The sequence below is a fragment of the Mus musculus genome, chromosome 10, assembly GCF_000001635.26.
Source record: "Mus musculus strain C57BL/6J chromosome 10, GRCm38.p6 C57BL/6J".
NCBI lineage: Eukaryota > Metazoa > Chordata > Mammalia > Rodentia > Muridae > Mus > Mus musculus.
In genome coordinates, this window is record NC_000076.6 from 40,853,656 (window position 1) to 40,865,720 (window position 12,065).

Sequence of the window (12,065 nt, forward strand, 5' to 3'; positions counted from 1 at the left end):
CTACAAGGGCTGCTGCCAAAGGCAGCCAAGGATCTGAGAAGTGGCTCAGCAGACATTTTCTGAGGGGACAAAGCTTTGTTCACTGGGGCTGGCACTCTGTGGCCAGTGGAAAAACTAGGAACTTGCTTAACTCTTTCAAAGCCGGTGAGAAAGATAAGGAAAGAGAAAATCCACACGTACACACACAAACACATGCACACTGAATGGATGAAACAAAAGGCAGTCCAATAACTTCATACACACAAATAAACATGCTTACATACATACACACACACGTATATACATGCATACAGACCTACAGACAGACATATACATACTCACACATAGAATGGTTAGAGCAAAGCGCTAACAAGCAGGCTCTAAGTATTGCACACGTATGTACATACATAAATACATACAACTGGTGGATAGAAGGAACAATGTTCTAACTCCTTTCACAGACTTTACACACGCACACACCGTTGATGCACGGGAGAGACAATGTTCCAGCCACACTATACCACACCTTACCATACCATGCCATACGATGCCATAATTTATTCTTTCTTCCAATAGCTTATATACCCTAGCAAAATCTTCCAAGCAGTATACAATTATAGTGCAATTATGTGTTAATTTTCTTCTAATAAATGATTTTGAAAAAACTGCTGACAATCTACATCTCTTAAGTTCTTCTCTAGGGTGGTGACTGAGTCACTAATCTGCTCCAGGAGCAAAGCGGAAAGAGATCAAGCATTAGTACTGTGAGTGCCAGAGGTACTGCCCAGTGAGGGACTGAAAGCCCCCTAAGAGTTTTCCTATAATTCTTAGATTAAGAGGCATGTGAGGGCAGCAAGTAGAGCAATATTCCATAACAGCATAAAGTCCTCAGGACACATAGTCCTTTGGGCTATGCCACACCGAGGCCCACCCATGTGTCCGTGGTAACCTGTGGGCTGCAACCCATGAGTTCTAAAGCCATCTGCTTAATGAAAATGAGATTTTTGTTTACATGAATAGCACTGCACGGTGTTGCAGGGGATCAGGGGGATCCTGGTCATTCTCTCTCTGTGTAAGCACCAGTCCCCATCTCGTCTGACCAGCCTTGGTCATAAGGAAAAGAACTTCATTTGCGCTTCTGCCATCCCAGACACCTTTCCCCCAGGGGATGAGTCTGCCTCATTGTCTTCCTGTCACAAGCCAGGGAGAGCAGAGCAGCAAGGAGACACAACTGGAGATAACACAGGTCCAGACCTAACACTATGGGCTCTCAGTTCAGCTAGCTGTCTGTCGCCCGTATCTCAAAAATCAACACATCTTTGTTGTTGTTTTAAGTGTGCTCATGTATCTTCCTGAAGCTTATTTCCCATTTCTCCTTTTCAATGGAGTTCATATTCATTTCTTTTCCTTTTGGTAGTCATACTTGAAATGCCCATAACATTAATTTTATTATTACACCCTCACAATTATAAAACAATTAATGTCATTATAGGTGAATCAAAAGACACGATAGACAATCTGCAAAGAATTTCTTGCAAATACACAGGAAAACTTTCAATCCCATTAGTAGTCCAGAAAAATCAAATTGAAATAGAGACTTACTATTTTGATTCTAACAAAGGAAAAAGCAGGCACGTGGCCCCGGGTAAAAGTACAACTTTCATACATGGCATCACATGGTGGAGTAAACTGGACAAATTCTTTTAGAAAGGAACTTGATAATGTACCACAAGTTTAAAAACACAGTTTTGATCTACTTTGGAAATTTATTTAAGAAAATAATAATAAAGTATAAGGTTTTGTGCATAGGAATATTCCCTACATTATTTTAAAGGGCATCCTACTGTATAATACACAAATTAAAAATTTAATATTGAAAACTGGAACCAATTTGAAATCTAATACTTCAAGGATTTCTTACAGAAATTATCCTAACAGACTACAATTTTAAAAAAATGTTAATTGCTCCTAATATTGAAGTTAAATGCATGCTAATAACGACTATAATGAGACTAATGACATTAGTTTAAAATTCTACTTTCCCATTCTAAAGACTGATGAAGGGAAAATTCTGGGTGAGAGCTGAGCAATGGGAAGAGCCCTTCTGAGAAGCCTCTCCTGAGATAGGCAGTAAAAACCGCCAGAGCAGGAAGCAGACAGGAAGAGAGTCCACACACACACACACACACACACACACACACACACACACACACACACCAGGGACTGGACCAACAGGAGAAATACCACCAGCAGGACCTGCAAGCTATACTATAAGCTAAATAAATGAGTTTCTAGAGGAAATGAGACTACTTTCACTGATAATCAGGATTCTACAGGTTGGTTCCAACATAATCTAAATGCCCTATGGATACAGCAAGTCATTTACTGAGATGGTGGGATTGATGCTTGTTCTATACCTCGGAGCTAGGATGTGATACTCAGATAAAAGTGAATGTATGTGCCATCTTCTTAGATAACAGTGGGACAGGACGTAAGGAGGCCTTCACTAGTACTTTCCAAATGAGGGACAGTAACGTAAAACCTAGATTTATTTTTGTATAAGAGAGGAAAGTCTGGCAGGACACATCTGCTTTTCAGTTTCCAGGCTGCTTCAGACACTCTAGCCACACACTCATTTCTTATGTCCTACCCCTCCTCCCTCCAGCAGCACGGCCTCTCCCTAGCCTACCACTGTCTCCCAGGAGAGGTTAAACTCAATCACTCCTTTTTTCCTTTTTGAAAATATTTTATTTTATCTTTTTGAGACAGGCTCTCTATAGCTCTCGCAGTCCTGGAACTCATGATGTACACCAGGTTGTCCTTGAACTCACAGAGATCCACTTGCCTCCCTCTCAAGATTACAGGCATGTACATATTACAATGGCTCTTTATATTCAAATAAGTCCATTCCCAAACTAAAGCAAACTTAATGGCTGTAAATGCTGTTCTTGCTGTAATTTGAAAAGTGGATGTCAATACAAACAATTTATTATTATTATTAAATCTTGCTTTGTTTTAAGGAGATTTAAGCTATCTAAATTATTACATATATACTCCTAAAAATCTATGACAACAAAAACTTTAAGTCTGTCTTTGTATAGGCTACAATATATAAATTCAAGAGTTAAGTTTTTGTTTTCATTTTTGTGTGTGCGTGTTTCATCCGCATGCATGTCTATGCACTGTGTGAGCATAGCAGTTCAGGCCTGTAATTCTGGAATACCTGATGACAGGCATACATCCCCACATCACCCGAGTTATGCTACACTGGGCCAGCAGTCTGTCAACTGAGCTCCGTTCCCAGCTGGTATGCAGATCCCACCGTGACTGGTACCTGCCATGGTAATACGTAACCTAACAATATAGGACAAATCCTCTCCAGAGCCACTTTTCATTCTGGCTAACTTACAAATATCACCACTGAGAGAATGCAGCTATTTTATACTATGAACTCGTTACTACTGTACTGGCCAATGTCCTTTAGTAATTAAGAGAAAATATTTAAGAAATAAGATTTGAGATAGAGAACAAAGTTAAACAGTATATAAGATAACAAATGTAATTTTTTCATATTATATATTTCATTAACGACTTAATAACAATCTGCATGTGATGGAGATCTAATAAAAAATGCTCATCACCAAGTACAAAACAAAGAACACTATGGTTCTAGGACTACAGATTATTTTCAGTATTGAAAAAATCACAGAGGATTTAAAATAAAAGCTCAATATTTGCGATCACTTCCCACTCAGTCTTTATAGGTGAGCATGAGAAGGTACACAGCTTCTCTGATGAAAGCTAGACGAATAAATTTAAAAAGCCATTAGACAAAATCAGTGATGGCACACATTACTCACTCTATTAATAAAGCCAAACTTACAACTGTTTAAGTTTTTATCATCATCTTACCGTACGTAGCAAATGTCCTTCTTTGCTGTTCAAACATGAAGTCATTGATGTGTGCTGGCTCTGCATACCCAGAAAGCATATTTCTAGGGGCAGCCATTTGCTGTGTTCGAAAGGGATTTTCTGGTCCAAACTGCAACGATATAAGGAAGGAAAAGAAGGATCCTGAAATTACAATGTATTTTCAACTCTAATCCACCGGGGCTGACTGGCCTATTTGGGATCACGCCAGCTACACACGGTTCAGTGTAATCAGGCAATGGCTGATTAGCGCTGTTTGCCAGGCCCTGGGACAGGAGAAGACGGCAGCTCACATAAAGTCCACCCATGGACCTGTATTTCAAGAACTCCATGTACGTATTGCAGGAAGTCTTGTCTGAAGGCACTTCTCTGGATAAACTCATGACTTGGGGATTTGGGGTGAAATGCAGCTTTTGTTTTAAAAGCCATGTTTTCATCTACTACGTATGAGTTCTCAATGGCAGACACTCAGAATCCTTAACATTCACCACAGTCCATGGCAAACAGAAAACACAGACATCATTAATCAAAACCCAATCAGAATCCTAGTGAAGGTACAGAATAGGAAACAAACTAAAAAATAAGTGTTTGAAACATACTCAAAGAAGAGAGATTATAAACGTAAATGAAACCTACCCACTCTGAGAATTCACATTCACAAACTAAGCAGTGGCACTATTACCTATAATATTGGTAATTATAACTGGTTTATAATGCAGTGGCTTATAGTAAAGTTAGCCATGTGATCTCCCCTGTCATACATGGAAAAGCCCACGCATGATGAAGCATTTTACCTGCTCTAGGGCCCAAGTTTTATCCTTCTTAAAACCAAAGCTACAACAAACTCAAGTCTTACTACCTTAAACCACTCCCTAAATGTGCAACATAAAGTCTAACTTGTAAGACACTCAGTTAAGAAGCTCCACAATGCGCTATGCCAGCCTATCTAATAATGCTATTAGAAAAGACCCTGGAAAAACCACTCTCTGAGACAGGGCTCCAGTCTTTACCCAAGCTGTCCTTGGGATTCCTGGCAACCTTTCTATCTTGAATTCTTGATTTCTTATTTGTTTTTATGTAGAGTAAAATGAATGTTCACATATAGCAAAGAATGAACTTAATATTTTTCTCCTTATTATTATTTTGTTTCACAATTTAGCCCAGGGTGGCTTAAAACTTGCTATGGAGCCCACCCTGGACTAAAGTTAGCAATCCTCCTGTCTTCATGTCCTGAGCACTGGAACTATAGACACACACCAATACACCTGCACATACCTGTATTTATTTGAACTCGGGAACACCCATTGTTCCTGATGAAATATGCTGATGTTAGAACAACTCAGATTGCTACTTTAGGACCATCTTTTCTATGGTATACAAATGTAAATTCCTAGACCAGCATCGTGTCTTCTAGATTCACTGCACCGTGCATGGAAAATTACAAATTTAGCTGTCAGATTATTTACCTAACATATTTTTGCATTAGAGAAAAATAAACTGCTACAAGATTGCTGTAGACTGATAACTTGCATTTTTTTAAACAAAGTTTTTAATTACTACTCATTCCAAATTATAAAGGATGCATACAGCATGACTTTGTAGCCCACATCTGCTGATGGGTGGAACACAGGAAGAAAAAAACATAGACAACTTCTTTCCTCATGAATGCTGTTACAATGAACAGAGACAGCCATAAAATTCAATGTGAAAATGGCTAAGAGCTTCTAAGATGCGTGACCTGTGCACTCACAGACCACCTCAAAACAGCGTCAGGTGCTTCTCCAGTGGGGAGCCGAGAGGGAAACTACCCCAGACTCCCCTCTGCCTTTGGCATCCTCCTAGTTTGTGTGAGGACTACCTCGGTGCTTTCGGGGTCACGTAGCTAGAAAAGGAACATCTACTTCACAAATGGACAGCTCCAAAGGCTGGACACTATTACAGACCAACCTCAGTATCAAGAATAGTCATTTCTATACAGAAACCTATTTACTAAAGCTACATGAAGTTTATGTATGGTGTTGTGACTGCAGCAGTCTTAAATTTTAATTGTCTTACAGATACATGAGGGGGACAACAATAAATTCTTCTAGTAATACTAGGAAGCTGGAGTAGAAGAGGGTCCATCCACTTCAGGCCGTCCTAACTGCCTGCTAACTGGCAACAACTGAAGCTGACATACACACACACACACACACACACACACACACACACACACACACACACACACACCCGACAACAGGAGGCAGAGAGCGAGACCCTGTTCTATACGTTACTGAAAAAACTTCCCAGATGCCCTCGTCTCTGTGAATATCCAACTCTTTTAATTCTGGAGTAGCCATTTTAAAAAGTATATAAAAGTATAGAAAGCAATTTCAAATTTTCTTTTCAAGTTTTAGTAGCTAAGTGTTAAGGTTTGTCCTGGTTGGGGACTTGGCACCCAGCTGGCAGTGCCCTTAGGGGGCTCTGGAAACTTTCTCGGGTGGGACCAAGCTGCAGAATGCTACTGGGCACAGGCAGATTCTAGAGGGTGTTTTGGCCTTGGCATCTGTTCCGGTCCCCTCCCTGCCATGGCCCAATGAAATGTGGAAGTTTCTTTATCATACGACCTGCGACCACACGCTCTGCTCTGGTTCACGGAGCCAAACAACCATGGAATCAGTTGAAATCATGAGTAAAAAGATATATTCCGAGGGTTGGAGAAATGACTCCGTGGTTAAGAACACTGTGTGCTCTTACAGAGGACCTGGGTTCGATTCCCAGCACCCATATGGTGGCTCGCAGCAATCTTTAACTCCTGTTCTAGGGAACCCAATGCCCTCTTCTGACCTCCACTGGTACCAGACACATAAGTGGGTGCACTAACATATATGCAGGCAAAACACCCATAAAAACAAAAAAGACAAGAACCCCCAAACCCCTCCCTTACACTGCTTATATCAGAAACTTCACCCACACAGATGAAAAGCAAACCTATATGCTGGGTTTAAGAGCTAACACATTCAAGTGACTTATTGCAATTTATACCAATATACTAGCACAGCAAGCATCTGTACATGAATATACAATATATTCACATATCAAGTTAATTAACTACGAGAATTAAGTTTTCAGTTAAAATTATATTGGGGTAAACTATAGTTAGCTACAATTGTAATCTCCCTATATAACATTTAAATGTAAACAAGAAAACTATTCATAGTTGTAAACCATATAATGATAAGGGGTTACTATCCCAAATATAGAGCGATTTCAAAAGATCAATAGCAGAAAACACAATTAAGTACTGAAAACAGACAAAAGATCATAACAGCCATTTCAAAAAGGAGACATAACCAGTGGGTAGATGAAAAATGTTCATCATCAGTAATCAGAAGCCTAAATTAAAATCTCAATGAAGAAGCACTTTACCTCTGTTAGAACATTCCTTTGTTTATCGGAAAGACAAAAACCAATGAGCACTGGTAAGGATGGGAGAAAGTAATTCATGCCTGTTGTGGGAGGGGGTGTACTTAGTACCCGATCCTATGGGGCACAACACGGAGGGTCATCAAAGTTGAAACCTAGAACTGTCACGTGATCTAGCAAGGCTATTTCAGGGTATGTACTAATGGAAGTGAATGACATGTTTATGCCCATGCTCACGGCAGGATTATGTACAATGGCCAAAGTGTGGAATCATCTTAAGTGTCTATTGACTAGGACGTGCAAAAAGAAAAGTGAGTAAGCCAGGCAGTCAGGAGGCAGAGGCAGAAAAATTACAAGCCTGGGTCGGATCTGATCTAAGTAGTGAGTTCTGGCCAGCAGGGCTACCCAGTGAAACCCCCATCTAATTACCCCCTCAAAGAAAACAAAAGAAGAAAATATCTATATGCAGAGTAGAAAACAATGAAACCTTAAAAAAAATGTAATTTGTGACAACACAGATTAGCCTAGAGAATACTCTGTTAAATGGGATAAGCCTGGACCAGAAAGACAAATACTGTATGATCTCACAAGTATGTGGAACTGAAAATTGCATGTCTTGGGGCTGGAGAGATGGCTCAGCAGTTAAGAGCACTGACTGCTCTTCTAGAGGTCCTGAGTTCAGTTCCCAGCAAACACATGGTGGCTCACAGCCATCTGTAATGGGATCCAATGCACTCTTCTAGTGTGTGTCTGAAGACAGCTGCAGTGTACTCATATAAATAAAAAAAAAAAAATAAATCCTTAAAAAACAAAAATAAAAAAAGCCAGCTTGTTTAAAAAAATTGCATGTTTTATTAGTCAGGGTTTTCTAGAGGAACAAAATACAAGTGAATATATCTAGAATATATATCCTAAGGTATAATATTATTTATTATATATATTTATTAGAATGGCTTACAGGCTATGGTCAAACTAGTTCAACAATGGTTGTCTACCAATGGGAAGCCCGAGAATCCAATAGTTGTTTATTCCACTAGACTAGATGTCTCAACTGGTCTTCAGTACACATCAGAATCCCAAAGAAGTAGATTGCAATGCCAGTGAGGGAATGGATGACACATAGCAAGGGCAAGCAGGCAGAGAGCAAGCTTCCTTCTTTATGTCCTTTAACCAGGCTGCCACTAGGTGCGGACCAGATAAAGGTGGTCTCATCACCTCAAATAACTCACTCAAGAAAAAAATCCCTGCTGGGTGTACTCAGCTGCTTGGATTTCCAGATGTAGTCAAGTTGACAGCCAAAAGTAGCCATCAAACAGCAAAAGCAGAGAGAAGAGCGAGTGAGCAGCAGAAGCGGCAGGCTCCTGTGGGTGCACCGCTCAGTGAGAGGAGGCTGAGGAGCTCAAGAGCACTGCAGAGCTTTCGAATGACAAGGGCCTCGAAGAGAAGCAGCCTGCCCTTTTGAACTGTGTGAAGTGGTGACTTATGGAGAGTGGGAGAAACATTTTTAATATGTGAAGATGCTCACATAAGTCACAGAGATCTGCTATTATATAGAAGAGGTTCTGAGCTGGGCTGCAGTGGTACTCTCCTTTATGCCCAGCACTTGGGAGGCAGAGACAGTTGGATCTCTGAGTTCAAGGGCAGATTGGAATATAGAGAGTTCCATGACAGCCAGAGCTATACAGAAAAACCCTGCCTCAAAAAACCACCACCACCACCACCACCACCACCACCACCACCAAAAAAGAAAGAAAAAAGTTCTCATAGGTTGAGATTCTCAGAAGTCTTCAGGAGACTCAATATCTCAGCAGTGTATCACAACATCATTGGAATTAAGAAAACGTATACAGGTAAAAATAGATTACATGAAGCCAAAACTAGTAGTTTATATACAAGGAAAGCCCACAGTGGTGAGAACTAATATTGTAGCTATTGCTAAATTGTTCATTAATATTCATAGTGTCATTAATGTCTAAAACTTATAAACATACTTTAAAGCTAGAAGAATTTATTTACCAAATTATTTCTACAAATCATGAACAGATCCAGACAGGTTTTTTTGGCAGAATAATTCTGTGAGAGGTAAGTGGAGTCTGACTGTTACTTACACAGAGCACTTCACTGCTGCTGCTGACAACCTCGGGCTCAATCTTCTCAGAAGACGGAAGCTACAGTATTTCTAAAGCACTAATATTTAAGCAGCTCTTATAATAGATTATTTTAATAGCAACTAATATTTGTTCTTTGAATTTACACACACACACACACACACACACACACACACTCACACACACACACTCACACACACACACTCACACTTCCCCTAAAAGTATAGCTGGTTTAAGGGGTATGGAATTCTTCCTGAGTCCAGTGAATTCAAAATGATTTCAAAGAAACAAATTGTAGAGAAATTCTAATCCAGCAACGTGGCTACTTTTGCAAGGGATCACATCTAAAGACCTTCTAGGTCTGTGTGATCCAGCAGCAATGACATACCTTTAATCCCTCTGGCTTAAATACATACCCTTGGGCTGCAATAAACACCTTTAGCACACACTTTTAATCCCAAACAATGAAGGTAAAGTTAACTTGTAGAAGGAAGCAGTCATGTTTGAATGTGAAATCTGAGGGGCAGACAAAGTGATGAATCAGAGAAAGATTTGACAGAATGAGTCAGAGATAGGATGCACCCAACTCTCACAGTTAGGAAAGAGGCAACTTAAGAGAGCATCGCAGGGAGAGAAACCAGTTAGAATAGGTCTGCTGGGAGAGGAGTTTGGGCCAGAACAGCTGAGTTGAACCAGCTGGTTAGAGTTCAGGAAAAAACTAGAAAGGGTGAGCATATTCAGCAGTAAACCTCCTGAATGACAATTACATCTGGAGAATAAAAGATACTTTACAACTAACAAATGACTTATCTCTAAGAAGCTAAAAAGGTCCAAGTTCAAGGAAGAAACTTGCTGGTCTAAAACACTATTATATTTTTAACTTAGTCAATAATTTGAGGAAATGATTCTGTATCAATAGGCAGACCATCTAGGAAAAGTTGTTGGTTGAAATAGAGGACTGATATTTCACAAAATAAGCAATTTGGTTAATTTTCAGAATTAGTAAAGTCACAGGACTGTATCATGCAGATTACATAGGGGCTTTCAAATCCTTCTTCTAGTTATTGATGGATAATTAATAGTAATCTAGACCTGAGTCCCAAAAAATATTACCTAGTGGCAGAATAACCACCGAGTTGGTTTCTGTACGTCAAAAAAAAGGGGGTGAAGAACACTTACTTCATAGGTTTAATAAGTACAAAAGGAGCAACAGTATGTCAACACTTCAGTTTGTACATGTCTACTATAAAAATGGTAGTTTTTCTAACCCATTAGTCTCTTTTTCTGTACTTTTTCTATCAATCAAGCCCAAACCAGACAGCTTGTCCTAAAAATTCCATTGTTATGGTATCGCTGCTCCATTTAAGAATCTCACTAATCAGCTGGACATGGTGGCGCACACCTTTAATCCCAGCACTTGGGAGGCAGAGGGAGGTGGATTTCTGAGTTCGAGGCCAGCCTGGTCTACAAAGTGAGTTCCAGGACAGCCAGGGCTCCACGGAGAAACCCTGTCTCGAAAAAACAAAAAAACAAAAAAACTCTGTCATCTATTAAAACCACACTCTCCCCTTGGCTCCCAAATCCTTGCAGTACTCTGGCTTTTTATCCCTGCTCACATCAACAGTTTATGACTGAAGCTCTTTACCTCCGGCTCCTCTTTCTGCCCATAATCCTTCCCATAAAAGCCTGCATCATCAATGCCATTGATAAAGAAGGAACACAGACATCCATACCTACTCTGCGCCAGTCACACTGCGCATGTACTCATGTGCTTTTATGTCTCCATAAAGTAGACATTACCTTTAACTATGAAAACAAAACAAAACTAAGAATAACCAAGATCTTACAATTGCTAATAAACAGTCACATTCCAAATTTCACTGTCTAAACCAGGGCAGTATTGTCCATTGTTCACTTCAAATATGAATATTATAAAGAAATATCTGTTTCTCCAACTAGATGTAGTCTCCTTAAACCTGTGAATGTGAGCTGTACTTTAGAGGCCAGAGGAGACAGTCTAGTCTTTATCTGTTTAAGATAACACACAGCATTCCCTCTGTCAAATACTAGGTTGAAGAGAGGGTGTCTTAGTTAGGGTTTTACTGCTGTGAACAGACACCATGACCAAGGCAAGTCTTATAAAAAACAACATTTATTTGGGGCTGGCTTACAGGTTCAGAGGTTCAGTCCATTATCATCAAGGTGAGAGCATGGCAGCATCCAGGCAGGCGTGGTGCAGGAGGAGCTGAGCATTCTATGTCTTCATCTAAAGGCTGCTAGTGGAAGACTGACTTCCAGGCAACTAGGGTGAGGATCTTATACCCACACCCACAGTGACACACATTCCAACCAGGTCACACCTATTCCAACAAGGCCATATTTTCAGATGGTGCCACTCCCTGGTCCAAGGATATACAAACCATCACAGAGGGATTATATATCATTTCTAACAGTGGGTCCTCAACATTTAGGGACTTGAATTGAACCTGGCACAGGTCCTGGTGACACCTTTCCAGACTCTGCCAAGTGATTTGGATTCTGGTCGTAAAACACAAAGCTCACACCTGCTATAGCACAGATGAGTGCCTCCTTGGTAATTATGAAAGACTAGTTCTGCTCCCAAGCATCACTCCTCTCTTAAAC

The 12,065-nt window shown here is 40.2% G+C and overlaps 1 protein-coding gene across 1 annotated transcript in view; it reads right to left on the bottom strand.

Moving 5' to 3' along the window:
• Positions 1 to 12,065, bottom strand: part of Cdc40 (cell division cycle 40) — a 51,523-nt gene that overhangs the window by 22,035 nt on the left and 17,423 nt on the right. The window contains exon 3 of the mRNA NM_027879.2: positions 3,892 to 4,021. Coding sequence (NP_082155.1) covers positions 3,892 to 4,021 — 130 coding nt within the window. The remainder of the gene's footprint in view (positions 1 to 3,891; positions 4,022 to 12,065) is intronic.